The sequence below is a fragment of the Chenopodium quinoa genome, unplaced genomic scaffold, assembly GCF_001683475.1.
Source record: "Chenopodium quinoa cultivar QQ74 unplaced genomic scaffold, ASM168347v1, whole genome shotgun sequence".
NCBI lineage: Eukaryota > Viridiplantae > Streptophyta > Magnoliopsida > Caryophyllales > Amaranthaceae > Chenopodium > Chenopodium quinoa.
In genome coordinates, this window is record NW_018742558.1 from 1,040,887 (window position 1) to 1,061,545 (window position 20,659).

General features: G+C 34.5%; 1 protein-coding gene and 1 long non-coding RNA gene across 3 annotated transcripts; one reads left to right on the forward strand and one right to left on the reverse strand.

Moving 5' to 3' along the window:
• Positions 1–156: 156 nt before the first annotated feature.
• On the reverse strand, positions 157–13,856 carry LOC110720580 (vacuolar protein sorting-associated protein 35B-like). Of its 2 annotated transcripts, XM_021899621.1 has the most exons (22): positions 13,504–13,856; positions 13,315–13,411; positions 13,113–13,236; positions 11,713–11,898; positions 11,099–11,186; positions 10,851–10,907; positions 10,668–10,757; positions 10,457–10,579; positions 9,577–9,651; positions 9,449–9,508; positions 7,083–7,199; positions 5,222–5,461; positions 5,088–5,153; positions 2,755–2,844; positions 2,513–2,602; positions 2,291–2,380; positions 1,702–1,770; positions 1,527–1,607; positions 1,306–1,413; positions 1,114–1,217; positions 898–1,011; positions 157–768 (listed from the first exon to the last, which is right to left on the reverse strand). In XM_021899621.1, exons 1-22 carry the CDS (start codon positions 13,594–13,596, stop codon positions 558–560), a joined length of 2,373 nt encoding a protein of 790 aa, XP_021755313.1. In that variant the 5' UTR covers positions 13,597–13,856; the 3' UTR covers positions 157–557. The 2 variants fall into 2 exon arrangements, with proteins under 2 accessions (XP_021755313.1, XP_021755314.1); XM_021899622.1 differs by lacking the exons at positions 11,713–11,898; positions 13,113–13,236; positions 13,315–13,411; positions 13,504–13,856 and having other exon boundaries at positions 10,851–10,986; positions 11,099–11,185.
• A 1,730-nt stretch (positions 13,857–15,586) lies between these two features.
• On the forward strand, positions 15,587–19,105 carry LOC110720581. Its single transcript, XR_002511341.1, has 3 exons — positions 15,587–16,110; positions 17,414–17,546; positions 18,695–19,105. It is a non-coding gene; the product is annotated as an uncharacterized LOC110720581 (long non-coding RNA).
• Positions 19,106–20,659: the final 1,554 nt, after the last annotated feature.

A 20,659-nucleotide genomic window follows, 5' to 3' on the forward strand; every position in this document is an offset into this window, starting at 1 on the left:
TAGCCTGTGTTTCAACAGATCGCGATGTCAACTTATAATTTTCATCCTACCAGTTATATTATAATTCACCACCTGATCAAGATGAGGAATTTATAACCGATGACAGACAGAACTTAAAAATAAATGTGAAAGAAAGGATTTGAAGGAAAAAAAATATTTATAGGAATTTGAATGAGAAATGAAATCAATTAATCGATCAGTAAGTTTCCAAACGTTTTATACGAAGTATATTATTATACAAATGCTTACCCAGAAGTTGAACATCTTCCTAGTCTTCTGAGGGGCCTTATTATGTTAAAAGAAATCAACTCATACATTTTAAAAGAGAGAAGAATAAAAGAAAGAAAAAAAAGATCTACATACAACTTGAGCACAGCATACAATTTTGACATTCTAAAAAAAAACTATTTTCATCTTGATCCAGCAAGCAGTATCTTCGTAAAGGCTGTCACAACATCCTTGTCCATTACGGTTATATTTACTTGGAACTTGGCTTAACGAGCTTGCAAAGTACAACTACAGTACTAGACCTTCATACACGGATCAGACGTGCATAGTCATAGTTTAACTGGTTCGTACTTTTCACCCATTACACCTCCTTTCTGTTTCTGGAATTGGATATACCGCAAAGTGCTGTTAAAAAAGGCAGTGGCAGCTATATCGGGAGTTGATGTGTCACTTTGCATTTCAGTTCTTATCAACTCTACAAGGCCTTGGATTGCTGAACTTGTAACTTTTGGATTTCCCTTCTCGAAGAAGTAGAGATACCTATTCGTGTAACATTTGACACATCAGAACTAGAGATTAAGCAAAAAGGTAGAGCAATGCACAAGAGGAGTCAAAGACCACAGAAGCATGATAAGATAGCATGGCATTATTTTTCTCAGAGCAACTAACTTGTTCAGAATTTCAACAAACAAGGTAACTGGTCCACTACTTCCACGTGTCACATTTGCCATCTGTTGAGCAGCATTTGCAATCCGCAAAGAACGCTTGAGGCATAGCAAGACCCTAATATCATCACAAATAAACTCTTAGCACAAAACCAGATTTCAAATGTGATGAGAAAACTCAAAAGGCATGTCGGCATTTAGCAAAGAAAAAGAGTTGTACCTTTCTCCATCGTTGATACCATCTTGATCATCCACCCAAAAGAGATGAGAGCATGCATAAACGGCTCTGCATTGGTCGGCCTTCTTCAAAAGTTTTGCAGAGTACTGAAATAAAAACATTAACCAACAGCTGTGAGGAAACAGAAAATCAGCTTCATAGAGATTGATTCGTGCATTAGGAGAGGAGTTGTACCCCTGTTGCCTTATGTGTCAGAGTATCTCTGTTCTCCACACCAAACACATTCATCCTTTGTAGAGTACCAATTATAAGATGGATAGCTGTAAATTGTGCTTTGGAGTCCTAAATTAATAACAGAAAATGTCATGAGTATACAGTTTGAAATAATCGTGGAATTCTTATTCTCCAAGTAAATAAACAATTTAGATGATAAGGAAAAGGAGAAACAAAATCACCGCAATGTCTTCTTCATAGAGAATGAATGCTTGGGTAAAAAATTCATATGCTATTGGCTCAAGGTCACAATCACTGGCAGCCTATAGTATCAAAAAAGAATGTCAAATGCATGTTAAAAATGTTTCCATGGTTAATTTGATAGCTCATAACTATATATATGGCCTGTTACCACACCTCAGCACATTGCAAATACAGCCTCAATGCAAGATCAGGGGATGGAACAGATGAAAGAGCCTCTATAGTCTGAAACCATAAAATAACAAATCAAAGCATAGAAATCACCCAAAGCGTTGCCATTATGAAGTAAGAAATCCTGGCAAAAAGACAGTAATGCAAAAAGTAGGAAATCATTCCTTTATTGTGTATTTATTACAATAATTTTCTAGATATGAAATAATATGCATTCACTAAATAAGATGCCAAAAAAAAAAAAGGAAAAAAAAATGCTGGCCTACTTGTTTTTCAGCTGCACAAAATTTATAATCTTTTTTATTTTACAAAAAATATTAATTTGTGTTCTGCCAATTATGAAATGATTAAGAGAGACGACTGAAGTTGGAGAAAGAAACATACTTCGTATTACTTTTTTCTACTCATCTGTTCCAATGTGTATTTTTTTTTTTAATATTTTTTTTTTTTTTTTGGCCTAGGACTTAATAGTTAATACCCTCACTATAGGTAATGACAGTTTTTTGTCATGATCACCTTCATCCTCCCCTAGTCTTCCCCTTTGATTTACATAACTGTTGCTACTAAAAAATACCTGATTCATTAACCGGAATATTTTTTTAGGCGAAGCAGGTGCCTCTTCCCCATCTGCCTCACCGTCTTGACCTTGTAACCGCCTGACCAACTGATCATAAAATATATATTATAATGGCATAACAATTAATCCTTCAGATTCAACACACAGAAATACAGATATATCAAAAACTATATATAACTATATTAAACTAAATTAACAAAACAGTAGATATATAAAAACCTTGAGTGCAGAAAAAACAAGAGGTGAAACAGTGAAGGGTAACCGCCTTTGTCCTCCTGTCATGATATGTCTCTGCACAGTGCATATAATCTGACAGAAAAAACAGAATTTATGAGAAGTCTTTTTGATGAATAGTGAGCTTGAATTCAATGAAGCCTGAGAAGACAGCTGCTACAAAAGATAACCACATTTCACTTTTTCTTCTGGAGGGGCAGAGTGAATAACCATGAAGAACTTATTACCTTTAACATCTCATCAGGGTCATCATTATATAGCATGTGGATAAGACGCGCAACAGAATTCTGTTCTTCGCTGAAATCCTCTTCATCTAACTATTGGCAGAAAAGTAAGAAAGAAAAACATATATTAGCCATTTGATGAAACCCTAAAATAAGGAGAAAAAGTAACTTTGTCCAAAAATCAATGGTGCCCTAATTATTACATATATATATATATATATATATATATATATATATATATATATATATATATATATATATATATATATATATATATAGAGAGAGAGAGAGAGAGAGAGAGAGAGAGAGAGAGAATAATGAAACAAAAGGGAATATATCGACTGATTCTCTTAGCTAGTGTTTAGCTCACTAATTTCATTCCCTTTCCTCTGTAGCGTCCAACAGACAACTCTGTCTATACTAACTTTGGGGTATAATCCCTGGCCTCAATACGAAATTCACCATGGCTTCCACCACAACCACCATAGCCTCCAACATCAACTCTTAAGTCTTAACCGCTTTTAATCACTATTAACGACAACTGGATTTATTTATAACAAGCTTACAGTGGGGACTGCCTGAGAACCTAACTCCAATTAAAGTTCTCAAGTGCCTTCCTTTCTGCTTATCTCCCTAAACAACCCCTTAGCATATGAGATGGCTGTTGACTTGTTTCCACAAAAAGTAGAGGTTAATGAAGCCTTGGAGCAGCTACACTCTGTTGATTTTGACAATGCCTGTGGCAAAGTTAACCAAAAAAAAAAGATAACTTGGGAATTTTTGAGGGATTTTTTTACACTTGGCTAATTACATATTTTACACTGTTGTTGACTGATTCTACAAAAACTTGGCTAAGAACATATTTTCAAGCTTAAGAATTTACAAACTTCATCTGGAGATAATACTGCTCAATTAGGGGTAATGAATGCTCTTCTATTTAAGCATGGTTCTGCCAAGCTGAGAGAACAAAGATAAAATCCCACCCTTACAGAATGTATCTCTTTGGTAGACCAAGTAAAGATCATGTCATCACTTGTTCCAATGGAAAACTGAGCTCATAATGAGGAACATAAGAAGATACTGGCTTATAAAGTCACCAGCACGGCAGAGCAGTGAATCAGTGATACCAAGTGGTAAGTTTTAATGCTTAGAAATTCAATAGATTATTGCTAGATATTTTTGTAATGAAAGAATTGATCTCAACAGGAAAACTTCTCATATCACAACATCTCAATGTCATCACAGTTATGGTTAAAAAGAAAAAAGTTTTCAAAATAAAGCCTCTACAGTCTACAATAAAATGCCTAATAGATACCTGTGTTTTCACATTCATTGTGAGGGTACCTCTATTCAAAACTTTAGTTATTTACAAAGTTTATGTTCCCATTCTAAAACTTGCACAGCACACACATTTACGTAAGGATTTTAGCAATTAATATCTAAACAATAAGTGTCTTTCATAATACTAAGTAAGCAAGGATGGAGATCAAACACGGAGTTGTATCCTGCTTGACAAAATAAAGTAGCTTAGATGAGGCATTAATAGAGTTGATTAAGACTACTCTATGTAATGAAGAATATCACAGATCCTCTGTAGAGCATATTCAGGTCTCTGCTAAACCTTCTGACGTCTGGATTTGAGAGGTCAAACAAGAATTTTATACAACTAAGATCTCTCATTCCAATTCTGATAAGTGGGTGCAACAAATCAGTCCTGATGAGAAATTTTCAGCTCAGAACATAGATGTCTGGTATCACCTACGAGGCTAATAATAAATGCAGTGGAGAAAAGATTGATTGGACTATTTGATTGAGCATGGGTGTCACCAGCCCAAATTTCACTGGTACACTAGTTAGTTTTTGTAATAGACTAACCTTGCAGATGAGGATATTGCTCATCTATTGCTAGTATACTGAACCTCAAAATTGTAGTTTCTACACTGTTCTAGAATGTCAAGGTTTAAATTTAACTTGATGTAATTAGCAGAAGTTATGAGGAGTGAGTCAATGGTTTACCAAGTGCAAAAAACAAGAAAGTAATCTTTAGATTGAGAGCACCTTAACAAGCTAGAAAGTGAAGCCTTAAAAAGCAGGTACATTTGGATCAGTACGCAACTATGGAGCAGATATAGAACATGATTAAAGGTACACTCATAGGTTTGGTTTTAAAACAATAGTGCACAAGTCAGGTGTTTAGGTTGAATACCAAATGAAAGCGTGGATGCCAGTTTAGAGTTACCTCGTATGCCCAAGACCTTTGTAAAGATTATCAAGTTAGATATATGTGATTTTATACTTTTACTGAAAGAAAAAATAGGGAGATAAAGAAATCTAACCTCATCCACTGAGATTCCATCTATATCTTTGATAAGTCCCTTGATCAACTCAAATAGTGCCTCTACCTGCAAAAGAATGAACCTCAAATCTAGAAATTATACTGATCATAGATGAGAAGAGCAGAGGATCATACCTGGTCAGCAGTGGAAATGCAAGTGTAGTTCTTTAAGATGTTTTGTATGATAACCATTGCCATAATTTTGTTGGTGTCATTATCAAGGTAGTCCATGATGCGGGGATAATTAGAAAGTGTAAGTGCTGTAACTGCATCATTATACTTGTCCAGTGGAGCACTTAATAGTGCAATAATCTGCTTCGTTGCTCGGCTGTCTTCAAGCTTTGGCTTCCCTGAAAGTTTCCTGACACATGCACCCTGCATAGAAACAACTCGATCAGATTGATCACTGATTGATTAACAAAAGTAAAGTTGCACACAAAGAGGTCCAATGTGTTTATGTAGTGTAATGGACCAAACTAAGGAGGGGCAATATAGGTAGTCTAATATCATTACTTTACTAGGACAATAGTCCTTACTCTCCTTAGTATAAACTGAGAGGGAGGGAAAAGAAAACAGTAGGCAGAATTTTGGAGAAAATCCTTAGAGAGTTATGACCTCAAGTTACTATTTCAAGACTGGTGACCTCAAGTCATTATATTGAGAGTGGTGACCTAAAGTCACTAATAGAGATTGGCATCCTAAAGTAGCCAGCTTGTACAAATCCCTGCTTTTCAACATTTTCAATCAAAGATTCGATCTTTTCCCTTTGTATTCTGCATTAATGGTGTGTCTGATAGTCCAGCAAGCATGAGTCTATTACATGTTGTTGACGGAATTCTAGATTAGCTGTTGACTTAAAGCTACTTCTTCTGTTTCATATTAGTTGATAAGTAGACTCGGGAAAGTATTCACATAACTTTGATTTTCTTTTGTGATTCATACTTGACAAAAAACAGGGATAGTTCTACATTCATTCCAATGTATCTTTCCAAATATTATCTCTTTATATTTTTTTTTTCTTATTAATAATCAAAGATATGATGTTTGATATCATGTGTTGGCAAACGTGCCCAAGGAAATGTGTCAACTAAACTGAAATGGAGGACATACATCAGATCATGAGTTAAGCAAGTAATACTTCAAAAGTCAGACTTTTTAAATTCTACTTCCTCCGTTCTAGAAAGATTGCAACAACTGGACTTTTGTACTATTCATCATGTTTGTTTAACCTTAAATTCTTAGTTTTAAAAGGCGCAAGGCTCACCAAGGCACAAATGGTCCTTGTAGCCTAGGTGCGAGGCGCAAGGCGCAAGGCGCGCGCCTTTTGTATGCAAGGCGCATGTATTTATATATTTATTTCAAATTATTTTTACTTTGATAGTACTTAATACCAATTAAAAAGATTCATAATAAATTAAATAATGATATATTTAAAGCTAAGGTAGTCTGAATTTGAAAAAAATGTCCATCATTCTTCAATTTATAGCTTAAATCTTAGTTATTTTCCTTGAGGCGCAAAGGCACGCCTTACCAAAGGCACGTTGAGGCGCACGAGGCGAGCGCCTTCCGTAGGTGACTGAGCCTCGCCTAGCTAAAGCCCATTTCCCTGGGAGTGAGGCGCGCTTTTTAAAACCAAGCTTAAATTATGATTTATATGTAAAGTAAAATATAGTAATGTGGGGTCTTGTTAGATTCGTCTCATAAAATACTTTCACAATATCACCTTTTTATAATTTTTACTCTTATACAATTACAGATATTTAACATATAAAATGTGCTTTGGGATGCATAATTTCATCCTTGTTGCAATATTTGTGGAACAGAGGAAGTATGATACATTTCAAGTGGGAACATCAAAATGCAAACCTAAGGGCCTAATGGCCTATGCATTAAATCAATAACCAGAAAATTATGAATGCATATTACATTGGCACAAGCACAATCAGTTACTCCGAAGAAAACAAAAGGTTTCTTTGTTTAAACATACAAAACATACCAGAACTAGATCCACGTAATCCAGGCGATCAGGGTGAACACGGAGAGTGAACATAAGAAGAGAGGTGTATAGAGTGATGGCCCCAACAATTGGCATGTCAATCTGCGCCTCGATAATCTGAAAGTGAAATAATACACGCAGTATATCAAATTTTCAAGATACTTTGAAGTAAAATAAATAGAGAACCTTTACAACAGCATTATGAATCCAGATTGTGATGAAAGACAACCCCACGAAAGAAATAAAATTACACAATGAAAGATGTGAAGGAAAGAGAGAAGATGAAAACAAAAAAGTAAGCTACCATTCTAAACCAAGCCCTTCACCTCAGCACACAAATTTACCCTATGAAAAATCCAAGCAAAGGAGCAGAAAAATCAAAACAATAAGAGATATGTTCCCTGGGCTTTTGATTTTCCAAAGGGTAGAGCCTGTATTGTTAGATGCGCACATGAATTCAAGTAAGACACGCCCAAGAGAGAAAGTACCAAACACCAAAAGTGGCATGTAGTATAAAAGAGCAACATAATATATTTAGCAAGCGTTAACAAATAGTCAGTTATCTAGATAAACAATATTTTTATAGGGCATCAGGAAAGGTAGGGAAAGGACATGGAGGGATCCATTTTCTTCCCCCTTTAAGGAAAACAGACCCCTCAATTGTTGGAGACATTTGAAAGAGCTCTCTTTCCCCTACCTTACCTCCCTTTCTCTTCCCTCTTTCTCTTTCCCCCTTTCCTTCACTATTGCTAACCAAACATAGTGATAGAGAATTTTACAGGTTTAGGTTTAACATACCCCAAAAAGGATGTCCAATTGTCCATCAACATGGTACTGAGAGTTGTACCAAGGATTGTCAGCAACATTTATCCTAAAAGAATGATCTTCTATGAATTCACTGACTAACTTGTTAGATACCCTAGTAAAAGTCTGTCCATAATCTTCCATTAGTATGTAGGAAGAAATTCCCAGATCTATGTTGGCGAGGGCCACCTCTACTCACTCTGGTGCCTTCATCCCCCATATATAATTTTTATGTGAAGAGAGCATGCAGCAAAATTATATTTCTAGGTTATCCCGAAGGACTAGGTTCTTATAATGACCAACAATTCTTGATCCTTACCTTACTCCCTCCCAAGTCCCACCCAACAACAAAAATAGAGTGAGGAAAAACAAAGGAAGGAGTCCGAAAAGAAAGGGGGGGGGGGGGTGTTGAAAAACAAACATGAAAACTTTCAGCATTACTCCAATTTATACTCCATCTTGCTCCACCTCAAAGTAAGTTCCTTATTTCACATATTAAGAGTTCTAAGCAAAATGGCATCAAAAGTTTCAGAAAAACTTTGCTATGAAGTGAAGCCTCTATCAACAGAGCAACTCAGTAGTAGCCAGTAACTCAGTAAGTGATGTGCTGGTCTTAAGCAGCTTACTTAGGCATTGTTTTTCCATTAAGGGCATTAACCCTATACTTGGATGACGTTACTCATTTTAAACCAATCAGGTACCCAAAAATTCAAATTCATAACAACTTTTATCCCCACCTCTCAATTCCTTGACATGTAGCACGGCCAGCGCCACACAAGCTTCACTAGCGACCACTAGTTAGCCTTTTCTCTCATCCACCAAGAAGGAAAAATCCCATCAGTCCCAGTCTCTCTATCTCGCCTTTCTTGGCCCCAAACCCACGAGCACCAACACCCAAACCTGATACCCCTTCAATCCTTCCCTAGTGCCAGCAACACTCACTATCTTCCCTAACCAACAATTCTCAATTTCTGCCATACACCCACAGAGCAGTGATGTCATTTGTTGGCCTACCCACCCTAAAGACACAATCCACTTTTTGTGTCTCATCAGCTATCTAGATCAAGCAAACTTGGATAGTTGGATTCCTCCTGCCACACATTGCACAATCCTGGGTCACTTATGCCTCTAAAAGTTGCTAGACCACTAGAAGATAAGACTGGGGAAACAAGTCAGCTTGACCATATAAAAAGTAGCAATAATAATTTTTGTTTTTTTTAAAGAAAAAAAAAAAAAAAAAAAAAAAAAAAAAAAAAAAAAAAAAAAAAAAATAGGCTTTCTAGTCACAACACTAAAGGTGCTTTGTATTTCAAAAACACTAAATTATTATATTCCAACTGCAATCAACATATAGACTTATTAGTTACATTGCAAGCAGCATTCTACTAGCCTATCACTTTTTCTCAAGTCAGCTCGTAGCAGCAACTTAAACATTAAATCACTTGACTAAGTAAATAAATAAAGCACACATGCAAAAAAAAAAAAAAAAAAAAAAAAAAAAAAAAAAAAAAAAAAGCCACACCACAGTACATCTGGATGAGGAAATAAAATTCAGTGTCTACCTTTCCAATGGCATTGTTTAATTTAGCAAAAGCTTCCACTTGCAGGAATTCAGGTAATACCTGCACAATACTTATAGTCAACAAGCTGACAGCATCAAAAACAATGAGGTAAGACAGTGATAACTTACTTCTATACTTGATGCGGCATAGTTTGAAAGTCTCTCCATTAGCTGAGATAGCACAGTTTTGATGTCAACTGTTGGCTGAAAATGAAACACTTTGTAAGGAAGTGCTGAAGTGTCATTTAGATAGAAACTTTAATGAAAGCAACTAATAAGAAACCACTATCATTTTTTCAAATCATGTAATACATTAACAAAATCTCAATCATATTCCTTAACCCTTCAAACACCCCTAGGCCCTAGACAAAGAAGTCAACAAACTTCACTTAAAAGTGTTTGGGCCAGCAAGATTTAACAAGGAAGACATTTGAGGTTAGAACAGAGTTTACACTCCAAACAATGATGGTAGTATAGTTTTCTTGAGCTTGGAACTAGTGTGTAAAAAGTTTTCCAGGAAGTTCTCTTTGTCTTCCATGAAGAAGAATGTAACTTTTGAATATATTGAAAAACAATAATATATCAGGAATTATTCATGAGCATCCCTGTCTTCAACCCAGCCTCTTGAGTGACTGCTAGGTCTGTTTGCTGCATCTTACTTGGACCTATTTCTAAAAAAAAAAACCTTAAATCGTTACTGTTGTTTTGATATTGTTACTTTTCTCTCCTGCTCTGGAGTATAAATTACTTGAATGAGTTTTATGACTTGTATCTAGATGTTTCCAAGCCAAAGGTCTTAAAAACCTTCAAAGCATAAGGCCTTAGCCATCTTTCCTTGGTTTTAGTTGAAGATGAAATGTTAATTCGTTGAGGATTGTTCCAAACAAGCAAAACAAATTACACAAAAAGAACAAAGTGTGCTTCCAGATACAGAACAATAGAACACATCCTGGGGATAGGGAATGAGGATCAGAATAAACTATATTGGGCAGGCATATTAAATTACTACCTGGAGTTGAGGACAAGCAGCTAATAATACGTCAAGCGTTTGCAAGTGATACTCATCCGGAAAAACTTGGATTATACAGTCCATCAAGTAATGTTGTGCAAGCTCATCTTTAGAATTTACAACCTATAACATGATTTGTACAGAAAATTTGAGAGGATAGCTAATATAGCATTATAGAAAATGACAATTAAGGAGAACACTATGTTCTAACCTGCTCTAGGATTCTGGGCAGAACAGTATCTCTGTACAATTCAAGATCAACACCCTCTATTTGACTTAGTATATGCAAATTCTTCCCAACCTAGTCAATTATCAGGTAAAAAAAAATCGCATCAATAGCTGAGGTACATAGTACTAAATCCAAGAAGAACTCACTTCAGGAAAATGAGATTACAAGATCACGAAGCTCATTCCTCTCCTTTTCTCGTTTCTCTTTTACCCGAGCAGACCCCTGCAGACCAGAAAGCTTGATTGAAGTGCTCAACTCAGGATCATGAAAGAACATGAATCATTTAGAAGCACCAAAACACCTGCATGGCCAAACATCATGTCCTTATGAGACATTCTTACCTTTATGGCATGCAAGTACAATGGTGCCACACATAGCATAATACTAGCATATGCAGTCATGGATAAACAAACCTGATGCTGCAAACGAACCCAAAGTTTATTCATCTCTGTGAAGTTTTGCAGCACAAAATCCACAGCATCCATCACTGAATCTCCAACTCTGAAATAAAATATGTGAGAGTTAAAGTAGTTTCCAGTAATCAAAAAAAAAAAAAAAAAAAAAAGGGTGAAGACAGACTCATAGGTCAGCCCACTGTTGGATCTACAGGAGGGATTATAGCAAATAAGAGGAAGAGGTGGATAAAAGGCCTTGCTACAGAGTTGATGAGACAACAAAATCAAAAGATGACACAGTCAATTATTCATCCAAAGATGAAGTAAAATCAAAATCATGTTCCTCCTTAGCACACTAGTGATCCATAGACAGCTTCACAATACAAGTATTAAGAAAATTAATGATTATTCTACTACTGTGTAGCTGTTTGAGAAACATGCAGAATTAGTCATGGGTGTATGATAAGACTAGAAAATTGTCTCTAGTGGCTTGACAAACAAAGGTTCTCAAGAAACTAATTTACAAAAACATATTATCTACTTCATCATTCTCAGGCAAAGCTACCTCCTTAAAAGAACAAGCTGTTTGCAAATATATCGTATTTAAACAAGAGAGTAAACAGACACCCAACCCTTCATTCTCAGAACCAATATCAGGAAGCTTGTCTCTTGTGACTTGACAAAGGTAGCTCCTCAAGAAAAGACCACGAATAGGATGTTGAACAGAACGACACATCTCAACAAGGTCTTTCAGAAGATCTTTACAGGAAGCCTCGTTCGATTTGAGGTAAACAGAACCCACAGTACAAAGCAGGTACCTGGTAATTTGAAATCAAAGTCCCAATATTACTCCAACATTAAAACAAAAATAGAAAACAAAATAAATTCTAATCGAGCATCAGTGTAAATGTCAATATGCAGCTAAAGTTTCCAATGCAATGGTCAGCAATTGTATAAAGCACAAGCTAGAGACTGAAATAAGCACTTAAAGCAGCCCAGCTTAAACCGTCATCACTATGGAATTTAATTTTTAAATTTAGTTCGAAGAACCCAACCTGATATAAGCACTTAGAGCAGTACAGCTGGGTTTAAATTTCAATTCAAAGAATTTGAGAAAGTTGCCCACTCTTCACTAGAAACAAGTGAATAGTTTCTTCAAATTAGTTCAAAGAAACCACACCATTACAAAGACAAAGAAACTTACTGAGTTTTTTTTTTATTATTATTAGAAACACAAATCAAATGTAGAAAGTTTCTAAATTGATAGCATAATAATATACTGCTTGGCGTACAAGGCAATGCTTCAAAAATAACATGACAACCTCTACAAGAATGACAGAACATTAGAAAACATGTACACACTGCCTATGTTAGATATAAACAGCTTAAAACCATCACATTGATAAGCATTGTGTCATGTAAAACAAGCCAAAAGACTGTTAACAGAAGCACATAAATACAATTCCGCCAATCTAAACACGAAGATAAATTTACCTCATATAGAACTGGCTAGTTTCGAAAACCGCAGCATAAAACATTCTTCAACTTAGGGTTTGTTTGGCATTGTTTTTTGTTTTCAGTTTTCTGTTTTTTTGAAAACTAAAAACCAAAAATAGGAAACAAGAAAAAGGTGTTTCCACTTTTTGGTTGTCAGTTTTCAAAATTATCATAATTTTAATAAATTTGACTAATTTTTTATTCATTACATGATATATATCATATGATTTAAAAAAACAAAAAACCAAAAAACAGAAAACTACAATGATGCCAAACGAACCCTTAATTACTAACTTTGTTTCATTTCACTCATTCTCAGTTTCAATATCTCTCTAGAGTTTGAATATCAATAATTCAGGATTTGAACAATCAGTAACTACATCATCCTAATGCATCAAAAGACGGCGAAAATTTGAAAGTCAAATCAAATTCACTCCATGATCAACCGTATAATTGTTAAAATCTCAATAGCATTTCTCCAATAGCAAAATTCAATACACAATTACGAAAAATGTGTTCATAGATTAAGACTTACAGCCTCGGTAACACATTGCCAGCATGCTGAACAAGTTCATAGAGATCAGAAACTGAAAGACCATGCCTGCTCTCATCTTTGAAGAACATTTCCAGCTTCCTCAATTCGTCGAAAGCACGCATATCTTCCAAAAACACAATTTAAAAAATCAGAAAAAATTAAAAAAAATTAAAAAAATTCATACAAACAATAGATTACTCACAGAGTTCGAAATACTTGTGAGGAGAAAGTTTAGAGGTTCGGAGCTCCGAAAGCATTTGAGCGGAGTACTTGAGAGCTTCTCTGAGATTATCTGAATCCTAAAATTGAATTTAGAACCAAAATTAAACAAAATTAAGAAGAAAAATTGAAATGCTTTGAATCTGATCCAGTAGAAAAGCGAGGAAATTACCACAGCACGAAGCATGAAGAAGGCGTTCTGTTGAACAGCGGCGATTCCTTCTGCAAGCCATTTTTCTTCGTCTTCGATTCCTTCGACTATCATTTTCTCTGTGAATTGGGCGGAAACAGGTCAGCTGAGGAGAGAGAAGGAGTTGGTTGTGTTTGAAAGATGAAGATTGATAATGTTACTTGGGGTTTCAGGGAGACGGAGTCACTGTTGTGGAGAATGATCAAAACTATTATTGCTCCTTTTACAATATTTTTTTTTAATTAGCTGAAATTACCAAAAGTAAATAACAATCTTACAAATTTACAATCTCCAAAAAAGGGACTTTTCCATTTGGACTTTTTAACCATTCACACAATCTTTATAGACCACTACTCCACTAGTATGCACTCGTGCTAATGGATGGGTTATAACTATTAATGAGATTTTAAAATTAAAAATAAAATATTAAAAAGTAAAATTAAAAAATATAACTAAAAAGAAAAGAAAACTATGATGTACATTTTTTTTAAATTTTGAGGTAATAAAATGTTACATTTTAAATTATTAATAGGAATGTATGAAATTAAAAATAAAAAATAAAAAAAAAAGATCAAAGTAGTGGAACTTATGGTGAAATTAAAAAATTGAAGGGCACATAATTTAAGGGAAAAAATGTGCAGTTATAATATGGATTCCTTGTAACATTGGTGTTTCTAAAAAGAAATTTATTAGATAACATAATTAAATAGGTAGTTTTTTGGGGTAGTATGTGTTATTAGGAAAAGTGGAAAAAAAACCAAATAATTATTGATTATTTACACAAACAAATTGAAATATAAATCAATGAATCATAAAATGATGAAACATACGCACATCAAATTTAGAGCAGAAAAAACAACTATACTTTATCTGTAAACATGAAACTTGCATGATATATCATATATGTATATAATAAAGTATAAAAGTTAAGGTATATGTAAATTATATTACACAAATGTTCATTAAAGGCGGATTTACACTAATTTAGTGTAAATCAGCTGCTTAAAGGAAACAAATATTGTTTCCTTTTTTACTCACACGTGTGCGACAGGTTTTTCAAATTTAACAAAAAAGCAAAATTTTCTCTTTCTTCTTCATTATTCAGCAAACTACTTTCTCTTTCTTGTTTCTTCCTCAATTCGCCATTTTTTGTTATGTTTCTGATGATTCATTGTTTCTATTTTAACTTTTTTGATTTTAATGTATTCTAAACTTTTATATTTTATGTCAGTGTGTTCCAATGGGTGCTTTTCTTGGTAAAAGAAATCATCCAAAGAGTTTTCAGCTACCTTCTTATGGGTTTGAAGTTGTTGAGTTGGAATGGAGAAAAGATAAAGTTGACAATTTGGACTGTGGGGTCTTTGTCATGTATCACATGCTCCATTTTGTTGGTGAATCGTTCAAATTAAATGAACTCAAAACAGTAATTATACAATACAAAGTACATTAATTTTTAAAAAAAAATGATCTACAAAAGTTCCTAAAAGAGTCTCAAATTAGGTGTTTTAGATCCAAATTCTGAATGTGGAGGTGGCAGTGCTGGTTTTCTTTTTCTCTTGCGTTTTTCAAGACCTCCTTTTGCTCTCTTGCTTCTTCCTTTTGTTACAGCCCTTTTTGGATCAAGTATTGTTGGTACACTTGTGCTTGTACTCGATGCCAAAGAAACATCGTTATTGCTGTGATTGTTGTCTGCCACATCAGGAATATTAGAAGCAGCTTCTGCACTTTCTCTCTGAGCAGCACTAGCAAGTAAGTCTTCCACCATTTTAAGTTTGTTTATGAAGCTTTCTTCCATAAATTCTCTTGTCTCTTCATTTTCTTAACTCTTTGAGATTAGATTGTAGAATTTCCTTATCATTCACTAGTGGAAAAATTTGTAACAGCCTATTTGTAACGGGCAGTAGTTTGCCAGTTACAATAAACCTATTTGTAACGGGCAAAATAACTGTCCGTTACATTAAAATAGCATAGTGGTACGGAAAAGAGTATTCGTAACGGGAAAAATGATGTCCGTTACAAAAATCAAATTATTCGTAACGGGCAGCGTTTTGCCCGTTACAAATAAGTTGGGATTCGTAACGTGCACCAATTGCCCGATACGAATAGGTTTATTACTTAGATGTTAAAAAACCCTAAAGGCGCCTAACTACTTTTTTTCACTTCACCTTTTCTAGCAACCGTCTCATACTCTCTCTCCTCTCTCTTACCCTCTCTCTTTCTCTCTTCTCGGATTCTGCTTCTTTTAATGGATATTGTTTCTCACTTAACTTTCTCTTCCACTTCTCCTTACCTCCATTTTCTTTCTCCTTGCTCCATTGATGAACCTTCCTTCAATTTCCCCTTTTCTGATTTTTGATTTGATTTGATTTATTTTTTTGTGTGTTTTTTCGATTTGATTTTGTTATTTTATTGTTTGGGGTTGATTAGGTGAGAAGGGAAGAAGGATTAAGGATTTGAGCTCGATTTTGTAGAAGAGGTTTAATTTGCGATTATCCGGCACCGATAAGGCGATTTTGTAGAAAGCCGGCATCGATAAGGCGATTATCCGCTAGATCTCTGCAAAGCGGCGGCAGCGATACTCCTCCTCGGGTTTCGCCTCTTTTCCTCTCCTCTTTTTCTTGCAGTCATGTCGATTTTTTTAAAATTTTTTTGTTTGATGAATTAGGGTTAAGTTAGTTACAGATCTTAAATTTCGTCTTTTAATTTATCGTATTTTGGATGATTCATTTCTTGTTGGTGTTTCGATCTGTTTATGGAATTAGTTGATCGATGATTTTATCGGTTTTGGCTGATGGATTATTTAATTTTGGTGATTATTTTGTTGTGAATTGAGGTTTAATTGTTGCGAAGATTGAAATTCTAGTTTGTTTTTCTGATTTTAATATGAATTGGTTGTTTATTCCTAAGTAGTTGATTGTTAATTTGCAAAATGTATTGAATAATTATTTAACTTGATTTATACTTGGGATTCTACAAAATGACAGTTGGTGTGCCTCTGAAAACGAGCTTGTAATTAGCCCAATTTACATCCTATACTCAAACAAGTAGTTTATTTTGCTAGAATAATTTGGATTCTATACTCAAACAAATTTTAGGTGATGATGGTGGTTTGAAGGCCGTTTAATTTGGTCGTAGAAATCATCGGCCGCTTAACTCAATGAAGTTTCATTAGAGATCTTTGATATTTTGTTATTTTTTTACTTTTCTGAAATTCATGTTTGTGATGCTATGTATCTTTATGTGTCTATGTTATTATGGCTTGTTTCCTTGATTTATGTCCTGTTATCGATCTAAATTATTGATGAGTAAACTGAATATAATGGTGTGGACAGGAGTTTAGATTAGTTTTTTTAGTACTTGATTATTATAATTTTAGGGTTTTTACTTGATTTTATTTCAGGATTTGTGCAATTGATATGTTAAGTATTTTTGTATCAAGTTCTGCATGTTAAATATTATAAAGATAGATTGCTGAATAAATGCCTGCATTTTATTGTTGCTGAATATATGCTACATGTTAATCCTATAACGTATGCTACATTTTAATCCTATAACATATGCTACATTTTAATCCTATTAAGTTTGCTGGATGTATGTTGCGTTTTAATCTTATTAAGATTGTTGAATGTATGCATCATTTTAATCTTATAGAGATTGCTGAATATATACAGTGACCCTGATAGTTTAATTTAGGTTCATGTCATATGTTGGGTGTTGGTGTTAACGTTAGGGACGTCTGTGTACTGATCATTAAGGCTAGTCATACCCAAAATGTTCTTGGTAGTTTCCCCTTTTCTTCGATTTTTTATTTGACTTGATGCTTTTTATTTTTTTATTTTTTTTCAATTTTTGCGATTTTCATTTTGATACTTTATTGTTTGGAGTTGATTAGGTGAAAAGGGAAGAAAGATTAGGGAGCTGAGTTCAATTGTGTAGAAGAAATTTAATTCCATTATCGCTCAGTGCGATTCTCTTCGTTACAAGCTTCTTCGTTACAAGCTTCTCGGAGGTCTTGCTGCCAGAAGGTATATAATAAGTTAAACCTTGTTTTTGTTCATTGAATTTATGAATGAAATTACATAGCTATGAAATTTAATGGTTTTTATGTAGCTGAGCGTTGATGAGTACTATATTATAGATTTATAGTTGCTTGCTAATCTGCGAAATGAGTTGAATAAATATAAAACTTGATTTATACTTGAGACCCTACAAAATGTGCTTATGAAATGGAATTTGATTATTGTGGATTTTACTGATTGTAAACTGCTGTATAGAAGTATTATATTGATTTTTTTTTTTGTTTGAGGAATGTTTTTAGTATGAATTTTTTTAATGTGACTTATATTCCCATATTAATTTATATGAACTGATTTAAAGTGGTATCCTTGTAGATATCTTAAAAGCCTTTGGTTCTTATGTTTGTTACTCTAGCAAGATCTTAGTTTGATAGTTTTGGTGTGACTAAAATAATGTTTATAGGAGGGGCATGGTTCATCTCTGCTTTGCTATTTTGCAATGATTTATAAGGTTATACACTTATACTCCAAATTCTACTGTCTTGCATCAAATTGAGAGCTGACTTGGTATGGAATTGATTAGTCTTGGGCTTAGCTTCTGGTATCCCTTACTTTTTGGACTTAAACAAATAATGCAGGTAGTTTGTGCAGCATTTGCACTCCTCACTCTCACCAAAATAGTGACAGGGCAGAAAATATGTGACCAAGAAACTGCATTTAAGTTGTTATGGTGAAACATTGTTGCTATAGCTGGCTGTTATTTCATGATAATTGGGGTCAATGTCTTCGTCCAGAACTAGTAATTAGACTTGCTTTTTTCAATGTAGGATCGTATAAATAGTCATGAATAAAATGTTGAGAAATGTGTAACAAATATTAAAGTTGGAATTAGAGATCTAAAAAGTAATTTTGTCCTTTCCATTCTTTTTAATCTAGAGATTCCTAAGAGGTTGGCCTTTTTCTGTCACTGTTAGGTTGTTTGACATTATAGCTCTCTTTGAGTGACTTTGTTTAAAAGAACAATTAGCAGCTTGAAATGTGTTGTGGTTGAAATTTATGGTTGACATGACTTGGTGCATTACTATTTATCTGCTCAGTTTTCTTTTGGCATAGATTGTATACTGAAACAGGATTGCTTCAATATCTTGTTGTTACAGATGGTAAGCCTGCGCCTCTCGTTCAGCGGCCAGCTCGAAATTCAGTTGAAAAATTGGATGCCTTGCTGGTACAGACATGGTCTTGCGGATGATTCCCAGGTGACTTTGTTCTGACCTGATTGTATCCTGCTTACACGTTGATACCTAATCGTTTTTTCTTTTTTTTTTTTTTTTAAAAAAAATTTAAAATATGGTTTTTTCTACGATGATGCAGCTGCGCGCTATCGTTGCTTCAATGGTTATGGTTGTTGCTGCAGTTGGAGCTGCGATTACTCCCTTCTCTTGGATGCTGATGTTTCTCTTTATTTACTTTTTTTTTTTACAATATTATTGAGATGTAAAATTGTATTTAGTGCTTGATAATATGTAAAATTGGATTTGGTCTTTGGTAATATGTAAAGATTGGATTTGGTATATGTTATTATAGTTAATTTATAGATGGTGAATGGATAAAAATAGGGGTATTTGTAACTGGCACCTTTAATGTGCCTGTTACAAATACCCCTAAAATTTTGCCTTTTTTAGACATTATTTGTAACGGGCAACATAAATGCCCGTTACAAATAACTAGTTATTCGTAACGAACATTGTACTTGTCCGTTACAAATAAGGGGTTATTTGTAACGGACATTGTAATTGTCCGTTACAAATAACCCCTTATTTGTAACGGGCATTGTAATTGTCCGTTACAAATAAGGGGTTATTTGTAACGGGCATTGTAATTGTCCGTTACAAATAAGGGGTTATTTGTAACGGGCATTGTAATTGTCCGTTACAAATAAGTGGTTATTCGTAACGGACATTTCACCTGCCCGTTACGAATATCTACTTATTTGTAACGGGCAACTGACATTTCACCTGCCCGTTACAAATAACATTGCCTATCCGTAACGGCAGCATACGTAACGGCCGCCGCCCGTTACGGATAGACTGTTTTTGCCCGTTACGAATAACCTTTTTTCCACTAGTGATTGTCTCCATGGAATATATTTCTGTGTAGGATCCTGATTCTTCAACCTATCCCATGCCTCTGTTTTTGCAAACTTAGTCCATCTTTTTGAAACATACTTGTCTGGTATTCTTGTTACTGAATGCAAGTGTAGAATTCTGATGCAATGATAACATAACCATCCAGATGCTTCAAAAATTTTGCAAGTACACCATACACTCTGGCTCTCATGTATATAGTTTACTTGATGTGCAAACCATGGCTTGTCTTCCAAGGCTACCTGATAAAGTAGACATTCTTCATTTCTTCCTATCATTTGAACAGTTGTTTCCATAGAGTATCCAAACTCCTCTTCAAAATCTCTAAAGAGTGACAAAGTGAAAACATGTTCACCAAAATCATTTAGCTACATTTAAACTGCTATAATTTATGTGTAATTTATGTACTTATCAGTTAACTTTTTACCTGTGCAGCATGCTTTAGCATTCCAAACAGTGGCAATGAAGTGAATGCTATTGACTTGCTACAGGTAAACTCATCATATTTCTCTGTGCTTCACCAACGATTGGTTGTCTTTTTAAATATGGTATAAAATTATGTCAAGGTAGTTGCTTTACTTGCTCTGAATCCTATTGCATGATTAGTGCTTTCACTCCTTTGTGACGATAAGATTCCTGCTGAAAAGAAATCTTTACTAAGGGCAGGACACCATTTCTCTTTCAACTCGTACACTCTTTGGTACCAAGAGTGTGCTGTCAACTCATATTTCTGCATCATTGCCTGCTATTTTGCTTCAAATTCTTGTTCTGTCACACACATCTTTAAGCACTGGTTGAATGCATACTTGAATTCTTTGTCTTTTTTAAGAGCTCTAAATCTAATTATGACATTTTGTTCCAAATTCCAGATACAAAGTCTATACCTTGTATTAGGAAGCACCTACATTGAAAATAAAGGGGTCACTTTATGCTATTAAAAGGGTCACTTTATGCTGTTAAAAGGGTAACTTTATGCAG